General features: G+C 41.6%; 1 protein-coding gene across 1 annotated transcript in view; it reads right to left on the bottom strand.

Moving 5' to 3' along the window:
* The window catches only part of LOC144681427 (polycystin-1-like protein 2), a 56,481-nt gene extending 28,967 nt beyond the window's left edge, over positions 1-27,514 (bottom strand). Inside the window, exons 1-10 of the mRNA XM_078543018.1 lie at positions 27,464-27,514; positions 26,946-27,077; positions 25,498-25,726; positions 23,442-23,620; positions 12,223-12,453; positions 8,205-8,306; positions 6,753-6,931; positions 5,602-5,748; positions 4,546-4,745; positions 1,959-2,164 (exon numbers count right to left, since the gene is read on the bottom strand). Coding sequence (XP_078399144.1) covers positions 1,959-2,164; positions 4,546-4,745; positions 5,602-5,748; positions 6,753-6,931; positions 8,205-8,306; positions 12,223-12,453; positions 23,442-23,620; positions 25,498-25,726; positions 26,946-27,077; positions 27,464-27,514 — 1,656 coding nt within the window. The remainder of the gene's footprint in view (positions 1-1,958; positions 2,165-4,545; positions 4,746-5,601; positions 5,749-6,752; positions 6,932-8,204; positions 8,307-12,222; positions 12,454-23,441; positions 23,621-25,497; positions 25,727-26,945; positions 27,078-27,463) is intronic.
* Between the last annotated feature and the right edge of the window lie 202 nt (positions 27,515-27,716).

Genomic DNA, 27,716 nt, shown 5'->3' with positions numbered 1-27,716 from the left:
TTCAGCCAATGAGCAGACTACGACTGACCGATTGAAAAACTCTCTCTTCACAATTACTCAGTGTGCTAGTAATAAAAGTTATGTTTGCATCTTGATACTCTGAACCTGTTCTGTGGCCTGGATTTTCACAATGATGGAGAGCCTCTCTGTCTCGTGAAAAGGACAGAGGAAGCTGAAATCCGCAAGTCCCGTCCCCAAACACAGCACCTACAATTTTCGTGGGGGTGGGAATGGGAGGGGTGGGTCGGGATTTGTGCATATGTGTTTCACGGAGGCCGCTGCACATATAAAACAGCTTCTGCCTCCAGTCATGTCTGATTTTCGTTAACCAGGAATGGGAAACACACTGTGTGCAGATTAGACCTGGTAGGAGCAAGTCTAAACTTTGTGGAGTCATTTAGAGAGGTAGATTACCTTTTTGGAGAGGTAGGGTACCACTTCGTATATGGACCTGGGAAACCATTGGGGGAGGTCAGGTGCCCTTTGGGAGAGATAAGCAGCACTTTAGGAGAATCAGGTTGCTCTTTGGGAGAGGCAAGGTGCCCTTTGGGAGAGGCAAGGCAAGGTTAAAAGTGGCCAAGTATGTGCATATAAAATGCATAAACTCATTGGGACTGTCAAGAGAGCTGTCAAAATGAACTGTCAAAAACAACTGTTAAGCTGTCAAAGTATTTAAAATTCCTACAATTTAAAGCTTTAAAGTAGAGTGTAAAAAAAAATCATTGCTTGCTATTTCACTCTGTCTGTTCACATAAGCCTGAGGGTTATTATTACTGGAATAATGCTGCATGACTGATTTTACAACCTTCCAATATCACAGTGGGGTGCCTGCCATTTCAACAAGGTTGGAAAACCCCTGGCTGCATAATTAATGAGCCCAGCATCACGTAATTCGGTGCAATTTCCCGCCGGGCTCCGCGGAGGGAAGTGCTCTTTCTTCCCGCTCCCGCCACAGGATATAGCTCTGGAGCGGAAAATCCAGGCCACAGTCTCCCTCAGTGGAGCCTAATTGTCAGCTACAAGTAGTTATAGACTCTTTGAAGTGGGGTTATGAATTCCAATATTTGCTTTTAAAGTGGATTAGACACTTGAATAAAATATTTGATTCTATAAGGGATAAACACTTGAATGAAGTGTTTGTTTTTATAAGAGATTATGTAGTTGAAGGAATGTAAATGTAGTGAATGGGTTTTTTACGAATGACAGTTTTTTTTAAATAAAGTCCGCAAGAGACACTTTGAACTTTATTTTATTTCATCTGAGCATGGATCCTGAGGTCTGCCAATGGTGGATACTGGGTGAGTTGGTATGGAGAGTGCAAGGGAAAAAACTGTGGTGAGGGGCGCATGGTTTGGCATGAGTTGTCACTAAGTTAGGATAGGGGCTATAAAGGACCATGGGGGTGGGTACAGTGGCATAGGTTGGCATGGAGAGTATGATGGGCCATGGGGAATGGTTGGGGGCATGAGGTGGCCTGGGTTGGCATGGATGGGACATGAGGTGTGTGTGTGGGGGTGAGGGGGTGTGTGGGGTGAGGGCTGGTGGGCTGTTTTTTATTTTATCGTTTTTTAAAAAAACCTTGACACAGTGCCAGAGCACGAGGCAGACTTTCCGCCCAGCCTACCTCAGCACAAGGCAGCCTCCGCACACTGTCCAGGGTCACCCGGTCTGGCTCCCATAAAATCCAGTCACCCTGGAATGAAAACCTGACCTACTAGGGCACTTTTTCCCAGGTCAGGCTTGTGGAGCCGGGAATTGTCCCAACTTTGTGTTCCCAATCTGGGAGTGAAAATTCAGGCCTATGATTAATAATGTTACATGGTATCTCTGTGATTGATGTATTAATTGCACATTAATAATTTTATATTCTCTATGAAACATATACATTTTACACCATGCTTTACTTATGGAAAAAGTACAACATTTTGTCTCCGGGAAGTAGGAAGGCAAATGCTGACCTGTAGTAGAGACTCTGGAGTAACTGGATTTGCATGGAAACTGGTGGACGAAGACCTCAGAACTCTTTTACATTCCAATGTCTTTGTCTCATTTGGTCTGTGGCGAATGAACCTGAATATCTGTACAATTCCCAGATTGATGGGAAACATGATGAACGCACTCTCGACCCCAATCATGAACTCCTGGAGGAAGAAACTGAAATCTCCTGGAGTAATACATGAATTAAGTCAGTTCACAGGAATAAATTCTATTGTTGGAATCTGTACCGACAAAGCCCCAATTTTTCAAAATGCCAACAGGAGTGTTATCTTTACCATCTTGCACTCAATTAAAACCACCCCTTCCCTCCTCTAGGGAAGCACTGTGCCCTATTCAGTGAGTCTTTTCCACAGGGAAAGTGATGAAGATGTTGGCCTTTACAAACATAGCAAACAACAGTTCCTGAAGATATATTTTTGTGCAGTGCACACTGCCTGATGAGGCAGATGTACCCTGGATATTCTTGGAAAATTCCTCCTGGGGGATTTTTTATTATTTTTTTCGTCAGATGTGTGCATTGTGACAAGGCCAGTATTTGTTCCCCATCCCTAATTGCCCTTGAACTGAGTGGCTTGCTAGGCCATTTCAGAGGGCAGTTAAGACTCAATCACATTGCTGTGGGTCTGGAGTCACATGTAGGTCTGACCAGGTAGGGATGGCAGATTTCATCCCCTGAAGGGCAATGGTGAACCAGATGGGTTTTTTATGACAATTGATGATAACTTCATGGTTACAGAAACTAGCTTTCAATTCCAGATTTTTCTCAATTAGTTGAATTTAAATTCCACCAGCTGCCTTGGTGGGATTTGAACTGATGTCCCCAGAGCATTTGCCTTGACCTCTAGATTACTAATCCAGTGATATTACCACTATGCCACAGTCTCCCCAGTACATCTATCAAAAGAGCTGTTAAATTATCTAGTCTTCTCCAAATATTTTTCTCAATGTCAGTGTTTCAGTCCACTGCCATAGACAAGCACTCATTCACTATAAACCTGACTATCTTTCTATCATGTCAATATCTAGATAATTTCTAGCAAACCTAGGGGTTGAACAGAAAATCCTCATCATTGTATTTCAGTTTACTGGTTATATCTTGTATGCTCATGTGATCTTCCTCAATTTTGGAAAGCAAATGAAAAACAGTCTAGTAAACATGAGTTAGGTTACAAACCACCAAACTTATCAATAAACGAGCCATTTTTCTCTGTGTGAATTTGGCTTTTAACCCTATAAGAACCACGAGAGAAAAATAAAAGCTCAATAACTTGAAACATCATAAACAAATGTGTAATTTTTGTCAGACTTTTCCCTAATCCTGTTATTTTCAAAATGTCATCCCATCTTGTGAAGTGGAGGTGTTGGAGACAGGTCTCTGCTACACAACTAGAATATTGTGTCCAGTTTTGGGAAGGTGAGTCACTGAGTGGGTACAGAAGAGATTCCCTGAGATGACATCAGGGATGTCTAGGACACCAATGTGCTCATCCTATATGGGGTTGAACAGCAGCCTTCCCAAACTCATAAGGTTTAGCATGGGACCTCATCCTTTAAATTTACCACATAAATGAGGCTTGCACATTTCTGACTGCAAAAGTGGACATTTTTCTTTATTCTGTTATTAAACTTGAACTACTTTTATTTCTCAGAATTCTTTTCAATCAACTTGCACGTATCTAGTTTAACTACAGTGCTATAATTACACATTTTTATATCGCATCAGATGTATTGAGGGATTGAATTTTACCTTTGGGTGGCCGACGGCTAAAGCTCCCACCATTTGGGCCAGGGGAGAGGCCTGAGCCATTTTAGGGCTTGAGCTGCATTAGCTGCACTCCCTGAACAGGTTCCCCCTGCAGCTCACTGGTTGGAAAATAGATGACTCTACTGGGTTTGGATACTGCACTAGCCAGCAGGCAACTGGACCCAATAGTTGTGGGGGAGGAGGGGTGGTGGGGGGCATTGGTTGGGTGAGCCCAAGGCAGCAGCAACACAAGAGTATCTTTGTGCAGTCCAGTATTCTTGCTCCTCAAGGGCCTACAAGAATTAAATCACAAAAGATTTGGCGGCACCTTTTGAAATTAACATCCATTTGCTCTTCAGAATCATAGCTGAAATCTTATGTGTACAGATAGGACATACGGCACTCTTTTATATTCAAAAAGAGCTTACCACCACAAATGGGTGGGTGCTCAGGCATTCATCAGAAAGCTCCTCCCCAAAGACGGCAGCTGCAGTGTAAAGTGGGCAGTAAGGGATCCACCACTAATACTGAGCCACTAACACAATTTTTACACCAGGCAGGACAGCTTAAAACCTGGGCTTGCGCATTCTGTGAATGCTCGGACAATGTAATATTTCCATCGAATTATGGCAAACTTCCTTCAAACGTGAAAGGACCCAATTTGACAATAAGTATTAGTTATATTTTTGAGTTTAGCCTCTGGCCTCTAGATGTTTTTTTCATTCAGAAACCTATTGATTCATAAATCTTAAAACATGATCAATAATCATATAATCATTATCAATTCTCAATATCACTGTTACCCAGTGTTGTGTGCTGAGTGGGCTCATCAGGTGATGTGCCCCAGAACATGATGTTGGTCAGCATTGAACCAAGCAGTAGTGAAAAGCAGCAGGAAACTCGTTGAACTCGGGTGAAGAAACTTCTAGTGGGGCGTTCAACCACTGAAAACCAGATATGTCCATCCGTAAGGCTTTCAGCTGTCTTCATGAAGAACAAGTTTCTGGAATAAACAAGGATAAGTTAATATCAATTTAATTACTTATTGCCCCAGAGAACAATGTAACATAATCTAGCCTGTGCAAGCAAGCAAGATTATTGTTTAATGAGTGTATGTAATTTTCTGAGTTAAACTTTTGTGTTTAGAGCACCAGAGTAAGAACTCAAGTATTTCAGTAATAATAGATGTTTGAGCATTGCAAACAAAATATTATATTGATACACTTTACAACAATTGGTGCACCCAATTGGAGCAATTTTGTGTCACACTGAAATAGCTATACGCTCACACATAGACCTTATAAGATTTGCTCTGAATCAAAACTGGCACCACAAGCTACATACCTGTCACACTATAATGGGCTCACACAAGGACGGAGGAAGGGAGGTCACATGGGTGCCATCTCCTATTTCTGTAACCGTGGGAACCTTAGTACCTGATAGTAAAACTTCTATGTTTAATTAAATTGTTGCCTTCTTTTGACAAGGAAAGTTATAAAGGTTCTGCTGCTTGCAAAGTTGGCACCTGTCATTTTCTTGATAAAGCTATGAACAACATACCAGTTGACCTGCTACATATCCCCACCTATGGCTTAGAAGGACCATTTGCATAACAGTTTAATTCTGCACAGCTATGGAGTGAGCTAAATTGTCTACAACAAGCACTATCATTTTGTTCAAAGCATTATGGTTCTCATTATAAACTCCAAAATTTAATCTGCTTTGTTAACTGTTTTTACTTGCTCAACCACTTTTAAGATAATTATTTCAGCTATGCAATGAAAGATGAGACTCCAATAAACACAGATCATTAGAAACAGCAGGGAAAACGTGCTAATCCAATATATTTTATTTATTACTTGAAACTCTTCAGCTCCACGTCAGAGGCTGCAAGGAAGATTTTGTCGACTATGTTTTCATCTATGTCGATCGCCAGCCACGAATTGCAGATGAAGTGCCATTGTTGGCCTGTTTCAACATCCAGAACAGTCACACGATTCACATACCTGCAGATTTAAGTAGAGCTGAGTGTCCTGAACTGGATGATCAAGGAGGGAAGAGAACAGTTTCAAAAACTGAAGACTACATGTATCATGAATTGCATTTTTATTAATGCAGTGTAACGCAGAGAAATGTGCAACCTACTGAAATATGCAACCCTATAAAAAAAACACTCAATTAGAAACCAGACAGTTTAGAAGAATTTGATACAAACACATAAAACACTTACACCATAATAATACTGCATAATTTCCTGGTTAAAGAACGTTACTCTACTCATTTTAAGGAATGACCAAAATTGGACTTATAACAATTAATACATTTAGGACACTACCAGTTAAGTTCCTGGTCTACCCCATTGCTACGGATGGTGGTAGTTTTTAAAAAAAAACTTAGAACTGTCACAATGCAGTGGTAAATCCTGTCTCCAGAGTCCTGATTCTCAGAACATAAAGTAAAATGGAAAACAACTACAGAACTAGAATCAACAGTAACAGAAGTCATTTGGTTTGTTTAAAAAATATACCATATATCCTTAAAAATCAATCTGGCATATTCTATTATATTTGTAGTATATACAGTATTAAACAATTTCTCATCCATGTGGATAGAGTTTAGTCCATTTAATGATCCAACATCATCTCGCCTTATGCCACATTTCTCAGATCCACAGTACCTCATTAGTGCCTGATCCCAAACCATAAGAAGGTTGTTGCCTCGTCTCAGTTTTAATTATTCTATGCTAATCCCTTCTGGTGACCTATATGTCATATGTTCAATTCAGTCTTCTCTCTTTTTTAATACACTTCAGTTCATGCTTTCTTTTTGTGATGATCAGTGCTTTCCCTTTCTGTAGTTCTGTTCCTCCATTTTTTTACATTCTTATGAGCCTACCAAATGCTGTCGGTTTGGCCGACATGTAGATTTGCTGAACCTGGGCTGTAAAATATCTTGTGAGATTTAAATTACTTCAGTTTTGGAATAAATAATTAGGATAAAGAACACTCACCAAGAAGGGCTGGAACCTGAATTGTCATGCCATAACCTTATGGACTGAAGATCCCCCAGTGGGAAGAATGTAGTGAGAAGGAATTCATCAACTCCCCCTCTTTCAAAGACAGGTTTCTCTGAGTCAGTCAGGAAATGAGGATCACTATCTCCCTCAGAGCCACTGAGCATAATTACAACCTGGTTTACCACAACAAAGAGGAATCAGAAGACAACACATCTCTAAATATTTACATACACAAATTGTACAGCAGGTTTTTGCATTTATATAGTGCCTTTCACATCCTTAGGATGTCCCATAGTGCCTCACAGTTAATTAATTACTTTTGAAGAGTAGTCACTGTTGTAATATAGTGAAATGGTGACCAATTTGTGCACAGCAAGATCCCATAGATAACAATAAGACAAATTATCAGACAACCTGTTTTGGTAGTATCGTTTGAGGGATAAATGATGGCCAAGATACCCGGGGAAACTGTGTCGAATAGTGACAAGGCATATTTGATGCCCATCTGAGGGCAGACATGGGCTTCGTTTAACATCCCATCCAATTGATGGTACCTCAACCCTGCAGCACTCCCTCAGTACTGCACTTAAGTGCTAGCTTATCTATGTATGTTTTAAACATGTTTCAAGAAATTGTTACTGGTGTAACATATGTGATTGTGCACAATTCAAACCACCAAAAATTGTGAATCTTCATTCAGTAATAAATTAACAAGAAAGGATTCTGGAGACTGCAACAGCATTTGGCCAATCGTTGGCCTCTACAAGTGCACTTCAGTCATAAACTGAAAATATATTCCATACCCAGTTTGTTATTTTCCTAAGATATAAATGTTGCTGGAAAATTCAATTGCAGACAAACTGTTAATTTACAGTGTACCATTTATGAAGTTTTCAGCCATTTCTGTTACTTTTCAAGTCCCTTTAAGCACCAGAACAACCTAAAAGTTCTGTTTTCACATTTATAATCACAGAGCGAAGCCTACTAACAAGTGAAACTGAAGGTTATGACCTACACAAATAAAATACTAAGGCTAATGATGGCAATGACTATAGTGAGAGCAATGAGAGTCTAACTGAATGATCAAAACTGAATTCAGATAGAATGGATGTTATGTCATTTTCATTCATAAAACTAGGAGGCCGGGGGAAGGAGGAATGATAAAAGCCAAGGGTACATCAGGAAAGGCTGGTTGGGGCAGAATCTTTAGATTTAATGATTGAACACAGGAATATATAATTTGGGCACTTGCAACAACAACAACTTATATTTACATAACACCTTTAATGTAATAATATGTCCCAAGGTACCTCACAGGATGCAAGAAAAAGATGTTGGTTTTGTTAATTTACTATTTGATTGATGGCTTAAACTCCAATTAAATAAACTGAAGGAGAAAAAAAAACACAAGCTTTCTCATTCTATGCATCAAAGGCATCATCAAACCTTTGCTGTGGTAGCTGCCCCTTTGCGGTGACCAGTGTGAACTCTTATCAGGTAACGATATTGTGCGAGAGGATCATTATCAAATAGGACTGTTACCTTTGCCTTAAGGAGAATAAATGAAAGCAGCATTAGTGAATGAGAAGTAACAAAATAAAGATGAAAAGCAAGTTGGAACTTCCACATCATAGAAACTCATTGGTGACCGATTTCTTGCCAAGATCCAACCATTTGACAATTAACATGCCCGCACCTTAATCCTATCCTTTCTCCTTTCACATACCCAAATACCCTGGCCAGGTGGAAGAGCAAGTGAGTAAGAGCAGGAAGAGAGTAATGAGGAAGAAATCCCATCACTCACTGTCGCACTAGGCCACCAGCTCAGATATTGGCACTGTGTGTACTTTAGAGCTTAGGGACAGGATCTGCACATGGTGAGACACTGGGCATGAGTGGCCTGCAGTCAGGACAAGGAACAAGGTTTCAGCAGGTTACCATTCACCAGAGGGTGAGGTGACACATGCTGCAGAGGAGTCAGAGAGGACTTCGCGGGACATCCTATAGATGAAGGCTGATGTGCATGCCCAATGAAATGTCTGATTCATTGACAGGCCTGCCAGAAAACCTGTGGTCAATGTCAAGGATGAGTCTGGTAGCAAGTTGGCAAAGGGCTTTGCTTAGATCTTGGAGCCTATCCTTTCCTGTGTGGAAATGGTGGTCAACTCCATGAGAACTTTTGCAACCCAATTATGCTGCAGCAGTTGAGGCTGATGTCTCAGTTTCCATTGCAACACAAGTAGAAGGCAGCTAACATCTGGGTGCTGCAGTGAAAGCTCAGAGCAATGTCATGTAAACTCACACCATCCTTAGCTGTCGATATCAGTATTCAAAGGGGCTTTCCTGGTGTCCAGCAGCCTAGCAATCTGTGCTGCAGCAGATTACCAAGATTGTGATGCACTGCTCTGGGGAAGTGGAAGTGGCTCCATGGATCAGACACTCTTCTCTCTCAGGATGACAGTATTTATCACCCTTCCAAATGCCACTCTGGCAGTGCCCTTGTTGTTGCCTGTCAGCCAGCCAGCCCAGACTGCTGCCGCCCATACCCAGTCAGTGCAGCGTGAAGCAGGGCCTTCTAGGGCCAGAGCTCTTCCAGGCTGTCGTGCAAGGCCATCTGCAGTTTCCCTCACAGAAAATCAGTAGCCTTCCATCAGACGCTGGACAGATGCATTAGGGCAGGCAAAGACACACAAAAGACAAGCACTGAACGAATGCACAAGGATGGTTTGTTGATATTTGTATGCAACATGAAATGGTTTGATTTGGAAATTTGGGTTGGAATGTATATTTTGTGGTGGCTTTCACTTTTGCATTGTGGCCAAGCGAAGACTGTGATCGTCAGTAACAGAGGATAGCTTGTCACTCAGTAGTCACCCTCTGGTCTGTCATATTCATTCAAATGCAGATGGCACAGCCAACTGCCACAGAATGAAAGCATCATGATGACCGCCAGCTTACTGATTCACTGCCTATGATTGGACACCAGCTGGACATTGAGGGAATGGAATTGCCTCCAGCTGTTGTACATCCCAAAGGTGACTTATGGCGCCTGCAAAGCAATGTGTGTGCACTCAATGGCACCCTCCAACATGGGGAAGCCTGCAATCCACACTAAGTTGTGTGTTTGGTCTGACTACTGCTGTCTGACAAAAGTGAATGAAGAGTTTTCAGCTTTCTTGAAATACAGAACCTCAGTGACCTCCCTTATGTGATTGTGGATGGCAAACTGAGGGATGTTGCAAAAAATTCCAGCTCCAGCCTAGGAAGAGTCTGATGTATAAAAGATCATGGCCATGTTCACATACACAGCTCACTGGGTGAACGGTCCTCACTCTGCTGGGGTTGCAGTTGTGGCTGCAGCAGGAGGCAGATTTCAGTGACGCTGTTCTTAAACAAGCAGAGTCATCCGCCATGTGTACCTTGCAAAGTCTAGGTAACAGAATTGCTCCATGAACACCCTGGGCAAACATCCTGTTAAAAGCCCTTCTCCCTCTTCCAGCAGCTTGTCCTAATCTGTGTTGTCTCTGCTCGTTCTCCTTGTCATTACTATATTCCAAGGGGTTGCTTCCTACTACACATGTGTCCAGGAGCAACTAGTTTGTGCAGAAGCCTTGAAGTCAGGACAAGGTCCGTCAGCACCTGCTATACCTCTTCCCATAGACTTAGCAACTTTAGAGAGTTCTAGAAATCACCAAGCACTTCTACAGTCACAACAGCAGCCAGTAGAAATCAAGCAGCGACTAAGCTAAAAGTCACTGATGATCCTTTTAGATAGCAGAGGTGGGTGGGAGTCGGGGAGGGGGGTGGAGGGTGGTGAGGTTGCAGTTTTCCCTGCTGCTGAATGCATGTTTAGCTGTGCGCAGTTAAGAGGCAGCAAAAGTTTGAGTGTTAAGTTCCCAAATGACAGTGCTGGATTCAAATCAGCGTTACACACTGATTGATGCCTTGATCTGCCGACTCTGGATACTTCCAGTTAACTCCCACTACACACGAGATTACACCCTCACCAAAATGGAATCTGAGGTGGCCAGCATCAGGAAGTGTGCAGATGCACCACAGACACTACTTTGGAAGGAAAATGGCATTGGCAGCGTGGAAAACCTGGATGCTAAGGAATCAGAGCCAGGGTTTTTCCTATGTCAGGTGGGAGCAGGTGGGGGCGGGCGCAGAGCCGATCGCTGCCCGCAGTTGGCTGCACGCCACCATTTTATGCGGGCAGGCCAATTAAGGCCTGCCCAACGTAATGCGCAGCTGGTAGCGCTCAGCGCTATCTGTGTGGGCGAGGGGAGGAGGGAGGAGGGAGAGTTGGGGCCTGCGCTCTTTCACGCATGCGCGCAAAAGAACACAGCAAACTCCCTGAGGCACAGAGCTGCCTCAGGGAGATTGAATGTATAACAAAATCATGGCAGAATCGAATTAAAAATTTATCTAAACAGACTGTGTCACATGTGTTGGGACATGTTTGCAAAGGTGGGAAAATGTGCTTACTTATTTTATTAAAGTTTCAGGAAACCACATCCCACCCGTGGATGAGGTTTCCTGAAAAACGTAAAGGCCGCTCGGGCTTTTCGCCTGTCCGCCAACCTCAAGGTTTGATGGGCAGTGTTCTTAAGGGCTTTAATTAATTTCTTTACGGCCTTACTAGGCCCTTAGCATTTCGGCAGGTGCGCAGCTGACTCCAGCGCGCGCCCGCTGAATGAAATATCGCAGTTGCACACAATGACGTTGGGACACACACCTGACGTAACCGCGCGTCATTTTACGCATCGGCGTGACGGGCCCTCCCCGTAGGCCGATCAGAAGATTCTGCCCCAGATTTCACAGCCTCTGGCTGGAATTTTCCGCACCCCAACACCCCCGGCGGTGGATGTGGCGGGCCATTCAAACTTCCATTCACTCCGGCGGGACACGAAGATCCCACCAGCAGAAGGGGAAAATCCTTCCCTTCATCTTTGGCTTGATGCTTCTTCAAACGACCAATTGGCTGATGTAACAGGTTAGAAAAAGCATATGGTGATGCAAAGGTGTAAAGTGAAAAGCTATCATTGTCAGTTAGATTGTCTGCAGATCAGCCTCCAAGAGATTGCATGATATATGCAACAGCCCTTCTGTGAAGCAGAGTTACTGAAGACATGCCTAGGATGTACAGGTTATTAAATGTATGTTCTTGGGGTGAGGTTTAGTGTATACATTACATAGGAACAACTTTCTGTCCTGTCAAGAACTGCTCTTACTCCTTCCCCATGATAATGCTTAAAATTAAGCCCTGGTCATTTTGCTTGCTGCAAATGAAACAGCAGCTGGAAATAATAATAATATATCAATAATATTTCAACAAGCTCATACAAAAGGAAGCAGCTTTTTAAAAATTATGTTAACCTTGTTGGATTGCTTTTTTGGAAAACACAAACTGAAATAACAGAAATATGTTCAGAGAAAAAAAATAGGTAAACAATGTCCTCACCTTGGTTAAGTCGCTTCTATCTTTTATTCGAGCCCAAACTAGAACAATAATGTAAATGCCAAAGACAGCGGCCACAAGTGACACCACCACAGGGTTTTGACTAGTTTGAGCAAACAGTTCTGGTATTTGTGTCAAATCCAGTTTATTGGGCATAACAAAGAAGGTGCTGCCAAAAAAGGTCAGATGGTTACAAAGACAATGGCTTTGGTCAGGAGTTGAATGTAGTCCAACCTATCAACAAAATAAAGATACAATGGGTCACACTCAGGAGAACAATTCATAGAAACTTCAAACAGTAAATGCTCTATAAACCTAGTTTCTATCACCTTATGTATAATTAGTATTTGTACAAGTTGTGGCATATTGTGAGTACAATACTTTGTCTATGTTCTCATTGAGTTAAATTTTACTTTATGCAAAAATAATGAAAATATTGAAATATATTTTAGAGCAGTTGTGCTGGCCGAATTGATCAATGAACAATTCATCCTTAACCGCTCAGCGTCCAACATAGGGTTTATGGCGCAATAACGTTTTATTTACGCAGCAGGGAAGGATTAAAGGAGAAGGTAGGTGGAAGGAATCAATACTTGCTGTAAAAATTGTTCCCTCCAGCTAGGTAATGTGCAGGAATGCAATTAGATGTTCTAGTACAAAACACAGAGTGATCACAGAACTGGGAGCTTTGTTAACAGAGTGCTAAAGTTGAGAATTTGGTGCAAGTTGGAATTTGGTGCAGGGGGTAAGAAGATGCTGATTTTTTAAAACTCTGGTAGCTTGTTGAGTTCACTTTAGTAAATTAGTAACAAACTATTAGAAGAAATAATTAATTGAACTAAAGTATTCAATTCAATTAAAAGAAAACTGATTAACTAACAAAAGAAATAAATAAACAAATAAAGTTAAATAAACATGGCAGGGCAGGTGGTATGCAGCAACTGCAACATTTGGGAGTTTATGGAGAGCACTGAAGTCCCGAACAATCATATATGCAGTAGGTAACTTTGGCTCAGGGTTGTTGAGCTGGAGTCTGAACTGCAGACATTGCGGAGCACCAGCGAGGGGAAGAGTAACCTAAATATTTTGCTCTAGGAGGCAGTCACACCTCTTAGGTTAAATAGAACTTCAGAATTGGTCAGGGGGTAGGGGCAGGGAGAGGGACAGAAGGGTCTAACTGTGAGGCAGGCAGGTAAGAGGATTCAGGATATGGTGATGGAGGAGCCTCAGGGTGGATGAGCATGCTGACCATAGCGCCATGGTGCAGGATGTCATTCAAGTAGGGGAGTGAGAAGGAACGTGGCAGTGAAAGGGGACAGTATGTCAAGGGGGATCGATACTGTTCTCTGCAGCCATGACCAGCAGTTCTGAAGGATGTGTGCCTGCCTGGTTCCAGGATTAAAAATATTTCCTCATGCCTAGATAAGAACTTAGAGTGGGAGGAACTGGATCCAGTTGCTGCAAAGACATAGGGCACAGTCAGATGATATTCTGCTGAGAGGGCTTGGGAGTTGGAGCCCAAATTATAACACTGAACCTCGAAGGTAATAATGTCTAGATTGCTACTTGAACCATACATCAATTGCTATAGGGATAAATAGATTGGAGGGTTAAATGCGTGGCTGAGGGATAGGGTGGGAGGGAGGGCTTTTATTTTATGGGTCACTGGCTCCAGTTCTGGGGAAAGAAGGTGCTGTTCCGTTGGGTGGGCTTCACTTAAATGGGGCTGGGACTAGTGGCCTGGAAAATCGAATAAATAGGGCAATAGTATAGGCTTTAAACTAGGAAAGGGTGGGAGGGAGGGGGGAGGATTCAGAGAAAGGTAAATTCAAAAGTAGCATGGGAAATGTCAAGGCTATAGAGCAACACAGGGCAGAATTTCCTCTTCGGCATGCAGGGTAAAATGACAAGTCCCGACGTCACCGCACGTCATTCCAATCTTTCATTTGGCGGGCACACGCCAGAGTTGGCTGCTTGCTCGCCGAACTGTCAAAGGTCTGTTAAGGCCATTAATGAACAAATTTAGGCAATTGACAGGGCTGCCCGTCCAACCTTAAGGTTGGTGGGCAGGTGAAGAGCTCAAGCGGCCTTCGTGTTTTGCATGTAACCTCATCCACGAGTGGGATGAGGTCTCATGAAAGTTTTATTAAATAAATATGTTTTTTTTTGACAATTCATAAACATGTCCCAGCTCATGTGACACCGTCACATGAGGGGACATGTCTGAATAATTTTCTTTTTTCTTTTTTCCCAACTTTAAAACTGAACTTAATCTCCCTGAGACAGCTCCGTGCCTCAGGGAGATTTCTGCGCTCTTTCGTGTGCATGCGTGGAAAAGCACAGGCCCCGACTCTCCCTCCTCCCCCCGCCTGCACAGATAGCGCTGAACACTACCGGGCGCGGGGCTATCATGCTGGGCAGGTCTTAATTGGCCTGCCCATGTAAAATGGCGGCACGCAGCTGGTCATGAGTGGCGATCAGCTCCGTGCCTGCCCGTGCCCATTCCCGACTGGCCCACCCAACAGGCAGAAGATTCTTCCCACAGTGTTTGGGGAAAGAATTGGCAGAGTGGGTCAGGAGGGAGAGTTAGAGTAACAGAGGTAATAGGACCTGAGTGACATTGTGATGAAAATATAATAATTTTCATAATATGTTTCTGGTTTATTGTGAAGTAGGTTTATGGGGGTAAGTATAGATGGTTCTGCCTGTGTGATTTAATTACATTTGGAGTCAAGTGGACTGCAAGCTTGAAATCATCAAAAGAAGCTAGGTGTAGGAATGTGCTTGACATGCTAATGAGTAAGCATGGATGTTGGCTTAGCATGTAAGGTGTGAAGGGAATTTGCATTTTTAGATAAATGAAGGGATTGTTGGATTTCAAAGAGATCTTAATCTGTTTACAACTAGCCAGATAAGCAAGGCTAAGGAGTGTGTTTATTTTTCCCAAAGATTACTGACAATATTGGCAACATGAAAGTTTTTATATTATGAGGAAGGTACAATTTCAAAGACATATGGAACGATAGAATTTACATATTAAAAAGAGAGAAACATATATAAAGGAGAATGAAAAGCTGTTTGGGAAAGGCCCTGTAAGAACTAACAGGAGTGTGTGAAACAGCCTTCAAGAAGCCTCCAGCCATTTATGCACAACTCTGCCATGTAATGAAACTGAAGTTGTAGAAAAGCTATTTGGAATTCCACTGTCAAATGGGTATTGTGTTATTGCTCAGTTTGTTTTAAATCTAAAATCTATCTTGGACTGTTGCCTTAAAGGGCATTTGTAACCGGGAGTCAGGTCAATTCGGAATTTTAGGATTTGTTACAGTAGTAAGTAATTGTAGTCTTACATATGTGCTTGAAATCTTTTATTTTGTTAATAAATATTTTAATTTGATTTTTAAAAATCTCTAAAGGTCTTGGTTGACTCATTACTTCTGAATTCAGTGCACACATCTTCTCGTAATAAATACAAATTGTAAAACCGTTTCGATAGCACAACCAAGTTTCCCTTGTGTAGTAGTTCTGCCTGGCACACATCATCTGCCATGTCATTACAAATCAAGGAAAATTAGAAAAAAGTCAAAAGCACTATATCTGCATGTGTGAAGGATTCATTAAAAAAAAATAGATGAATCAATTGTACAGATAGTAATTAGTTGAATTGATTTAATAGCCATTACAGAGATGTGGTTGCAAAGTGACAGGGCACTTCTTTTAGGAGAGATGGGCAAAATGGAAAAGGAGGAGGGGTAGATTTTACAATAAAGGGTGGGATAAAGACAGTAGAGAGAAAGGATCTTTGCTCGGAAAATCAAGAAGCAGAATTAGTTTTGGTGGAACTAAGAAATAGCAAAGGGGAGAAAACATTGGTAGGAGTTGTTTATAGACCCAGTATTTGAAGTGTAGGGCAGAGTAAAAATCAGAAAATTAGGGATGTATATAATAAGAGTAATACAGTAATCACAGATGGCTTTAATCTTCATATAGATCTGGCAAACCAAATTTGCTATAATAGTATATCATTGGTTCATGAAATACATACATGATAGTATTTTTAGTTCAGTATGCTGATAAACCATCTAGAGGACAGGCTATTTTGGATCTACTATTGTGCAATGAGAAAAGGTTAATTAATGATTTTGTAGTAAAGAGTTCTCTAGAGAAGAGTAACCATAATATGATAGAAGTTTATATTGAGTTTGAAAGTGATTTAGTTAACTCCAAAACTAGGGTCTTACATCTAAACAAAGAAAACTATGTAGGTATGAGGGGCAAGGTAGATTGGGAAAATACATTCAAATTATGATAGTGGACAATACATAATTTGCAACATATATACATGCATTTAAGGCACGAAAACTCCACAGAAAAGTGTTTCAACCTTGGCTATCAAGAGGAGTTAAAAGTGGTATTAGGTCAAAGGGAGAGACTTATAAAGAATAATAAGCCTGAGAATTGGGAAAATTTTAGTATTCAGCAAAATTGGACCAAGAAATTGAAAAGGAAAGAGAAAAGGGAATATGAGAGTAAACTAGCAAGAGACATAAAACCAGATTGAAAAGGTTTCTATTGGCATGTAAATAGGAAGAGATTAGTGAAAGTAACCGTGGGTAGATTCAGATGAAATTCTAATGGGAAATAAGGAAATGGCAGAGACATTAAACAGATCCTGTGTTTTAGTCTTCACAATTGAAAACATAAAAAAACTTCTGTAAATCATGAGGGATGAAGGGTTTAGCAAGATTGAGGAACTTTTAAAAAATCAATATAAGTAAAGAAATAGAACTGGAGAAATTAATGGCATTAAGGGCTGACAAATCATCAAGCAGACAACTCATATCCTAGGGTTTTAAAAGAGGTAGCTAAAGAGATGGTGAATGAATTGGTTCTGATCTTCCAGAATTTCTTAGCTTGTTCCAAAGGATTGGGAGATAGCAAACATAACCGCATTGCTAAGTAAAGAAGAAGAGAGAAAACAGGGATCTATAGGGCAGTTAGCCTAACATCGGCAGCAGGCAAATTGCTAGAATCTATTATTAGGGACATGGTAACAGAGCACAGAGAAAATCATAACATGACTAAGTAAAGTCAACATGGATTTATGAAAGGGAAATCTGTTAGAGTTTTTTGAGGATGTAATTCCTGTAGTCTGGTGAATAAGGTGGCGGGGGCGGGGGGGCACCAATGGAGGTAGTGTGTTTGGATTTTTAAAAAAACATTTGATGAAGCATCGCAAATGAGGTTATTGCATAAAATTAGGATTCATGACTTTGGGGGTAATATATTAGCATGGATTGTGGCTTGGCTAACAGAAAGGAAACAGAAAGTAAGAATTAACAGAATATTTCAGGTTAGCAGGCTGTAACTAGTGGCGTACCACAAGGATCAATACTTGGGCCTCAGCTATTTACAATCTATATTAATAACTTAAATGAGTAAAACATATCCAAGTTTGCTAATGATACATAGATGGGAAAATGAGCTGTGAGGAGGACACAAAGAAGCTGCACAGGAATATAACCAGTTGGGGGTGAATGAACGAGAACATAGCAGAAATGGAATAAATTGTAGTTAAGTGTGAAGTTACTTGGTTGGAAAAGTAAAAAAAAACAGAATATTTTTTGAATGGTGAGAGTCTGGGAATTGCTTGGATTCAGAGGGACATGGGTGTCATGAATCACAGGAATGGGTACTAAGAGAATTATTGGGATGGCGCAGGAAGATGGAATTGAGTTAGAAGATCAGCAATGCTCTTGTTGAATGGCGGAGCAGGGTCAAAGGACTAAAAGGCCTACTCCCGTTCCTATTTCTGATGTTCTTTTGGTAGGAGACGTTTCCATTTTAATAACTCTCCCTGCAAGCCCAATGGGCTGACAATCAGCCTGAGGATCCTTCCACCACTTCCCCCACTGTTCCCCAAAGGGAAAAAGAAAGTGTGCCTGAAGATACACTAAAAAAAAAGCCCTCCCTGCACCTCCACACACCCACTAGGAAGTAAAACATAGATATACTTGGCAAGACTTAATGAATAGTTCCAATGAAATTCCTGCAAATAAACATCCAAACTTCTCCAATCCAAAGACATGTAACTTGACAAAGTTCAATACCAGCTAATTTCAGCTGTGCATCAAAACATTGTAAGGGAGTAAAATATCCAACGTTGTTCGGGACTGTGTAAGTTACAAATATTTTCCCTCTTGCTGACAATCATACTCTGTTCTAATCTCCATCCCCATCAAAATACTTTTACTTTTAATGCAGATTTTTACAGCCAGAGGGCTTGTGGAAAGCAGCAGGGTCATTTACAGAGAGGGCACTTGTAAAAAGCAGCGGGGCCATTTACAGTGAGAAGGCGTGTGAAAAGCAGCAGGGGCTACTTAAAGCAAGAACACTTGTGAAAAGCAGTGGGGCCTTTAACAGTGAGAGAGTGAGAGGAGTGTAGCCTTTAACTGTGAGAGAGTGAGAGGAGTGTAGCCTTTAACTGTGAGAGAGTGAGAGGAGTGTGGCCTTTAACTGTGAGAGAGTGAGAGGAGAGTGTGACCTTTAACTGTGAGAGAGTGAGAGGAGTGTGGCCTTTAACTGTGAGAGAGTGAGAGGAGAGTGTGACCTTTAACTGTGAGAGAGTGAGAGGAGTGTGGCCTTTAACAGTGAGAGAGTGCGAGGAGAGTGAGATACCATCAAAGAGCGCGAGAAGGAAAATAGCATGGAGAACAACAGATTGGTGAGTAGGATTGGTGAGTATTTCTAGTATTTAAAGTAAAACTAAGGTCTTTAGTTCGTGTTTAGGTCTCTAGTCTTTTTTTCTCTTTTCTTATAGATAGCTTGTTAAGTATAAGATTGATACGGCCGTGTATGAAAAATAATTAAAATAAAGTATAAAGAGTGGGGATACTAGAGTAATTAGTTAATAATTTGAATAAAATACGATAGCGGTGGCAGGGTGGGTGATGTGTTGCTGCTGCAGCATGTGGGAGCTGCTGGACACCAAGGTGATACAAGTGGACCAAGTGTTTGCAGCTTGAGGAACTTCGGATCCGAGTTGAGGAGCTGGAGTCCAAACTGCAGACATTGCGCCACATCAGGAAAGGGGAACGTTACCTGGACACTTTGCTCCAGGAGGCGGTCACACCCCTCAGATTAGGTCATTCAAATTTGGTCTGTGATCAGGGACAGGAGGGTGTGGCTGCAGGTGAAACAGGTATGGGGGCCCAGGAAGTAGTGTTCGAGGACCCTCGGCCCCTGCAACTACCGAACAGTTATGAGGGTCTTGCATGCTGTGTGGAAGAGAGTGGGGACAACAGGGAGGATGAGTGAACTGACCACGGCACTGTGGTACAGGGAGCCATTCAAGTGGGGGGAGGAAATAGGAATGTAGACATTGTAGGGGACAGTATAATTAGGAAGATAGATACTGTTCTCTACAGCTGTGAGCGTGAGTCCCGAAGGCTGTGTTGCCTGCCCAGTGCCAGGGTTAAGGACATCTCTTCAGGGCTGGAGAGGAACTTGGAGTGGGAGGGGAGGGACCCAGTTGTCGTCGCCCATGTTGGTACCAATGGCATTGATAGGACTAGAAAGGAGATTCTGCTGAAAGAATTTGAATAGTTCGGAGCTAAATTAGAAAGCAGAACCTCCAAGGTAATAATCTCAGGATTGCTACCTGAGCCAAGGGCAAGCTTGTAAATAAAGGCAAGGGGTTAAATGCGTGGCTCAAAGATTGGTGTGGGGGGTGTGAGTTTCAGGTCACGGGGCACTGGCATCAGTACTGGGTAGAAGGGAGCTGTTCCGGTGGGACAGGCTTCACTTGAACCATACTGAGGCCAGGCGAACTGAATAACTAGGGCTGTAGAGAGGGCTTTAAACTAAATAGAAGGGGGGAGGGTTCTGGAAAGGGGATACGTAGGTTTACAAAGCAAAAGGATATGGCACGCTTGCAGAGCAGCTATTTAGGTAATGATATCCCAGGGTGTGACAGGAAGGGACAGAGTGTACAAACATAAAAAAACAGAAACAAATAGGGTCAACGAGGGAAAAAATGGTAAAAAGGCAAAATTAATGGCCCTTTACTTAAATGCACTTAGTATTCGGAACAAAATAAATGAATTAACGGCACAAATAGAGGTTAATGGATATGATCTTATAGCCATTATGGAGACATGGTTACAAGGAGATCAAAGCTGGGAACTAAATATTCAGGGGTATGTGACTTTTTGAAAGGGCAGGCAGGAAGGAAAAGGTGGTGGGGTAGCTTTGTTAGTACGAGATAGAATAAGTACAGTAGCAATAAAGGATCTTGGATCAGAAGATGTAGAATCCATATAGGTGGAGGTAAGAAATAACAAGGGGAAGAAGACACTGGGAGTAGTCTATAGGCCCCCAAACAGTAGCTATACTGTTGGACAAAGGATAAATTAGGAGATAATGAGGGCATGTAAAAAAGGCAGTACATTAATCATGGGTGACTTTAATCTTCATATAGATTAGGAAAATCAAATTGGCAGAGGTAGCCACGAGCAAGAATTCATATAGTGTATTCAGGACAGTTTCCTAGAACAATATGTTGTGGATCCAACCAGGGATAAGGGTATTTTGGATTTGGTAATGTGTAATGAGGCAGGTTTAATAAATGATCTCAGAGTAAAAGATGCCCTAGGAAACAGTGACCATAATATGGTAGAATTTAGCATTCAGTTTGAGAGTAGGAAACTGGGGGTGGAAACAATGGTGCTAAACTTAAATAGGGGCAAATACAAAGGAATGAGGGCAAAGTTGCTGGAGTGGACTGGGGTAGGATTTTAGCAGAAAAAATGGTTGATGAACAATGGCAGACATTTAAGAAAATAGTTCATGACTCACAACAAAGATATATCCCAGTGAGAAAGAAGGATTCAAGGAAGGGGATAAACCAGCCATGGTTAACCAAGGAAGTTAAGGATAGCATCTAATTAAAAGAAAAGACATACAATATGGCAAAGATTAGTGGTAAGCCAGAGGATTGGGAAAGTTTTTAAAATCAACAAGATGACCAAAAAAAAAGGGAGAAAATAAACTTTGAGGGTAAACTAGCAAGTAATATAAAAACAGACAGTAAGAACTTCTTTAAATATATAAAAATGAAGAGAGAGACCAAATTGAACATAGGCCCCTTACAGAATGAGGCTGGGGAAATAATAATGAGGAACCAGGAAATGGTTGAGGAGTTGAATAAAATTTGCTTCAGTCTTCACAACAGAAGACACTAATAGCATTCCAATACTAAATAATCAAGAAGCAAAAGAGGGGGAGGAAATAAATACAATAACTATCACTAGAGAAAAAATACTAGGGAAACTAATGGGGCTAAAGGCCCATAGGTTCCCTGGAGATGATGGGTTGCATCCTACGATATTAAAGGAAGTAGCTACAGAGATAGTGGATGCACTGGTAGTAATCCTCCAAGAGTCCTTAGATTCTGGAAAAGTCCCAGATGATTGAAAAACTGCTAATGTAACACCATTATTCAAAAAGGGAGGGAGACAAAAAACAGGTAACTACAGGCCAGTTATCTTAACACCTGTCATTGAGAAAATGTTAGAGCCTATTATAAAGGATGTAATAGCAGAGCATTTAGAATTACAATAATCTAATCAAGCAGAGTCAGCATGGCTTCATGAAGGGGAAATCATGCCTGACAAATTTATTAGAAGTCTTTGATGAGGTAACTAGCAGGATAGATAAAGGGGAAACAGTAGATGTAATATATTTGGATTTCCAAAAGGCATTCAATAAGGTACCGCACATAAGGCTACTTAATAAGATAGGAGCCCATGGTGTTGGGGGCAGTATATTTGCATGGATAGAGGATTAGCTAATTAATAGAAGGCAGAAAGTTGGGATAAGGAGGGCATTTTCAGGGTGGCAACCTGTAACTAGCAGAGTGCCACAGGGATCAGTGCTGGAGCCTCAATTATTTACAATATACATTAATGGCTTAAATGAGGGAAGTGAATGTACTATTGCCAAATTTGCGGATGATCCAAAAATAGGTGGGAAGGCAAGTAGTGAGGATGACACAAGGAGTCTACAGAGGGATATGGATAGGTTAAGTCTGTGGGCAAAATGTGGCAGATGGAATATAATGTGGGAAAATGTGAGGTTATGCACTTTGGCAGGAAGAATAGAGAAGCAGAGTATTATTTAAATGGAGATAGACTGCAGAAGGCTGCAGCACAGAGGGATTTGGGAGTCCTTGTGCATGAATCCCAAAAAGCTAACATACAAATTCAACAGGTAATAGGGAAGGCAAATGGAATGTTGGCCTTTATTTCAAAGGGAATGGAGTATACAAATAGGGAAGTCTTGCTAAAATTATACAAGGCACTAGTTAGACCACACCTAGAATACTGTCTCCTTAACTAAGGAAAGATATACTGGCATTGGAGGCAGTTCAAAGAAGGTTCAATAGGTTGATTCCTGGTATGGAGGGTTTCTTATGAGGAGAGGTTGAGTAGGTTGGGCCTGTACTCATTGGAGTTTAGAAAAATAAAAGGCAACCTTATTGAAACATGTAAGGCTCTTAGGGGCTTGACTGGGTAGATGCTGAGAGGGTGTTTCCCTTATGGTAGAGTCTAGGACCAGAGAGCATAATCTCAGAGTAAGGGGGCGCCCATTTAAAATAGAGATGAGGAGGAATTTCTTCTCTCAGAGGGTAGTTAATGTATAGAATGCTTTACCACAGAGGGCTGTAGAGGCTGGGTCATTAAGTATATTCAAGGTGGAGATAGACAGATTTTTAATCAGTCAGGGAATTGAAGGTTATGGGGAAAAGGCAGGAAAGTGGAGTTGAAGATTATCAGACCAACCATGATTTCATTGAATGCAGACTCGATGGGCTGAATGGCCTACTTCTGCTCCTACATCTTATGGTCTTATGCTCTACTTTTGATGCTCAAAAAAATAATCAATTCAGGCCAGAGATACAATTATCAGTCTTTGCAATTCAAATATTAATGGTTTCAATTCGCCAGAACTTCTCCCACTCCCACTGTGTGATATCAACTCTGTGATCGAGGATTGAACATGATACATGCACACTTTGGGAAATCTCCCTGCAAAATTCCTGCATGCTTTCCTGCATGCTTTCCTGCAACCTGCTATAATCACACTAACAATTTATGCACACTTATGGAGAGGCTCTTATTGTTAGGAGATATTATAGGTAAATCATTCAAAAAAAAACTTACATGACATTGATTGGATGACCATTTATACCCTGTCCAGAACAAACATTGTGTTGTAAAGGCACTGACATTGTAACTTATAACCTCTGTCTGTGAGGTTTTTGATGGTGTGATCATCACATAGTAAGCTCCCTCTCCATGTTTTAGCATTCTAGGAGTCAGAATCCAGGTACATACATGATCTAATGAAATAACAAGAAATTTGTTACATACACCATAGGAAAAGAAGGCAAAAATAGAAGTCACAAGAGCATTACCCAGGCCAAAATAAAATTGGTGCGGTGGGAGCCCAAGATCCCTGCCTTGGCAACTTGCGAGACCCCTGACCGCATTTTTCGGCCATCTGGCAACTAAGTAGTTGCCATCAGGGCACCCGTCCCCTGAAAGGATGGGCGGCTGCTCTCAATCAGCTAGCAAGAGGGAGTGGGGAGGGTGGGGTTTGGTGAGGGCAGGAAGTAGTTGCCAAAGGGGCAGCCATTGCCACTGGGGGGCCCTTCTGTGGGCCATAGAGTATGCTATTAGGAGGACACCACTTCTAAGCTTACAGGGAGGCCGCCAGGGTTCACTCGGCCATCTCCTCACACATCAAAGGGCCCACCAGCCACTGGTAAAATGCCAGTGGCAATGGGCAGAGGCCCTTAATTGGCTATTCAAGTATCTCAATTGGCCTCTGGGCAGGAGGGGTGACTTCCACCTTCCCCATTGCTGATAAAATGCCATGGTAGTGGGAAGATAATGGGCAGTTCTCTCACCATTTAACGAACACCCCTTCCTGCTTCCCACCCCGTCCTAGAGGGCTGATAAAATCTAGCCCCCAGCGTCAGCATATTTGACTCCAAACTGTTCATAACTTTGTAAAATACATTCAGATCACTATCTCTAACATGCAGGATATTGTTTCTATTCTTTAAGAGCAGTAATTATTCCAAGCAGCAAAACAGGTCTTTGTCCAAGCCCTCAAAAATTACCATTTTTACATTTACAATTGAATATGGTCAATGGCTGAAGTGTCAATTAGGGTTAAAAGGCAGATCTTAAATATCTTGTAAATAGGTCACCCTGGGCATTATCATTTTTTTTGCTAAACACACGCCATCTAAATCATTGTTTGATGTAATATTTAGGGATCTCATTGAACTATATCTTGTCATATCTGGAAATTCCTAACTTGCAAGTTATTTTAGTCGTGTCCAGACCTTGCTGTAAAAATATGGGATTTCCTACCTTCCCCCCGTTGATGTCCCAGTGACACTGTAGAAGATGATCATGGAAGATAGCAATGGAAGATGAGGATTGTAAATTAGCTAGATATCTCTATAATGGTTACACATCTGTGATTTCCTGCCAGAACCAACAGGTGATGTTCAACATACCCATCCATATATACGTGGAATTATTGAAACAATATTCAAATATCAGAAAGGCATCATCAGGAGCTCTTTTCATTATTTGTGCCAAAATGACACTAGACTCCAATGATGTCTCATTGTCCTGGACAATAAGCGTTGCTCCTGTTCTGTTTTAACCATTCTGGAGTCCCTATGCAAATCCAAACTAAAATTTGTACAGAACTTTGTTTTTTTTTATTCATTTACGGGATGTAGGCAGCACTGGTTAGGCTGGTATTTATTGCCCATCCCTAATTGCCCTTGAGGAGGCGGTGATGAACTGCCTTCTTGAACCACTGCAGTCCATGTTGTGTAGACACACCCACAGTGCTGTTAGGGAGGGAGTTCCAGGATTTTGGACCAGCGACAGTGAAGGAATGGCAATATATTTCCAAGTCAGGATGGTGAGTGGCCTGGAAGGGAACTTCCAGGTGGCAGTGTCTGCTGCCCTTGTCCTTCTAGATGGTAGCAATCGTGGATTTGGAAATACATTTATGGCCTCCTTTTGTGCTGTAAAAATTCTGTGATTTTGTGATAAATGATCATTTAACAAATGATGAGGTGTCATAGAAACCTATAGCTAAGTTTGCTAGGAGGCAAATTCCCAGGAGTGAAAAATCTCAGGTTTTGTCATAACAAGAGTGGACAGGATAGCAAGAAAGTCAATTTACCTCCATTGGTACTTAGAATAGGAAGCACTGTGTGAAGCTGAAACATTGTCTCACTGGGTATGTATTGGAAGCCAAGGAACAGCTGTAGGGAGCAAGTCTCTTCTGAATTTATATGAATTACCACAGTATCCTCATTTGAAGTGACATTGAGTTCCATGGTCAAGCGATTTCCAGATGACCTGTATTCTTTCATGAACATTTTGCTTACATTATCCCTGAAAAGCATAACCTAAAAAGAAAAATTGACAATCAGAATGATTTATCATAATTCATGAGATTTTAAGGGCTGACTACTTTTAAAAATTGGGGCTTGAAGTATTATCCCCATTTTAGTTCCATTAAATCTAACCCAAATTCTATCAAAACGCCTCATAATTTTGAAAATGTCCATTAAATCATCCCTTAACCTTTTCTTTCCAAGGAAAATAGTTTCAGTATCTCAAGATTCTCCTCATAATTACAAGCTTTCATTCCTGGTATTGTTCTGATAAACTCACACCATGCTGTCCATGTCTTTAATGTCCTTACAATAATGGGATCCCCAAAGCTACACACAGTATTCTACATGTGAGTTTACCGTTGTATTGTACAAATTAACATTGTCTCTTTCCTTTTGGACTCTATACCCCTACTTATAAAACCCCAAAAACTATCAGGCTTTTCATGGCTTTATCCACTGATGGTCATCCTTTCTAGGAATGATGCAGTTGCATCCCTAGGTCTCTCCATTTCATCCACACTCTTCAGTTTATTTCTGTTATACCCATATTTCTTGGTTTTCTCTTAAAAATTTAATAGCTCACAGATCTCTGCATTAAATTACCTATGCTGCTGTCTACCCATTTCATTAACCCATCAAGTGCTTCTGAAGCCATTTACAGTCCTTCCAGCTGTTTGACAAATCTTCTCCTTCTGCACTGCCAGCCAATTTTGATACTGTGCTCACTGTATCCAAGTCCAAACATTCTACACATACCAAGAACAAAAATAGGTGTAGGGCTAATCCATGCGGTTCATTATTTCCAAACCAGCTCCAAACCAAGCAACTGCCACATAAAAAGGGGCTCTCAAAATGCATTTTCTTTTGTCTCACAACACGGGTGATGCTTCTAAGGCAGCATTTATTGCTTATCTCTATATCCCCTCAAAACTGAGTGTTTTAAGAGTCAACTACAAACTCTCACTGCAACTCAGGGAAAAGAGGGCATCTAAGGGAAGATCCGGGGCTATCAGCAAGTCAAGTTAGAATTAATTAGGTGGTACAACACAATATTTCATGGCTGATATGGCACAGAAGGCATTTCGTGAAGATCAGCATCAGATGGAGATTTACAACACCCAACATTATGCCACCAACCATATCTGCAGGTCCTGCCACAAGTACCTGTCAATAACAAAGGAGAGCTGGCTCATTGAAGAAAAACAGCCTGAACAATAACAGGGATTACCTCTATATTCTCTGATAAATTGTAGACTGCTACTTCAGTGTTATTGGAGAACAGCAGAGACAAACCACCTACATGCCCCAGGATAGGCTTTTCTCCAAACGATGCAAATGGATTGAATTCAAAACATATCATCTGAAAAACAGACAGAAGTGATTAAAAAATCAATAAACAATGAAACAGTTCCACTTTCCACATCTCTCAAGTGATTCGAGAAGATTGTGGATTGTCTGTGTGTCAGAAACCCTCTGGGCTTGAAGAAATTAACTGTGAATCTGCCTGAATCTCCTTGGAAAATTTACCATCCATAACATTGACCATTTGGTATAGATTTTGTGTTCCGCCAAGCGGATTCAGCCAAAGCTCTCGACCGCACAGCTCCACAATAGACCCTGAAGCAATATAGTATGAATGTGTTGGGACAGTGAAGGTGACCCACATGATTCTGGATGATATGCAAGGCATAAACCTTGCATGGAATTTAACCAGAGCACCAATGAAAATGTTTTCAGTGTATGTACTTCCTGGTTCTCAAGCCTGAATTCACCAGTTTTCTTGTGCACTATACTCATGCTAAGCTTCTTCTCGGGTTCTCTGCCCTAAGGCAGGTCTGACCCACTGCGCCGTGATCTCCATCACAGGTAGGGCAAGGAGGTAGATCCTAAATCCACCCCAGCCGGAATGGGGATTGAACCCCGTGCTGTTGGAACTCATCTGATCCACATCAGCCATCCAACCAACTGTCACCCCAACAAAAGACTCCAAATCACTGTG

Source organism: Cetorhinus maximus, chromosome 6 (assembly GCF_964194155.1).
Source record: "Cetorhinus maximus chromosome 6, sCetMax3.hap1.1, whole genome shotgun sequence".
In the NCBI taxonomy this organism is placed as follows: domain Eukaryota; kingdom Metazoa; phylum Chordata; class Chondrichthyes; order Lamniformes; family Cetorhinidae; genus Cetorhinus; species Cetorhinus maximus.
This window is presented reverse-complemented; position numbering and strand designations above follow the sequence as displayed.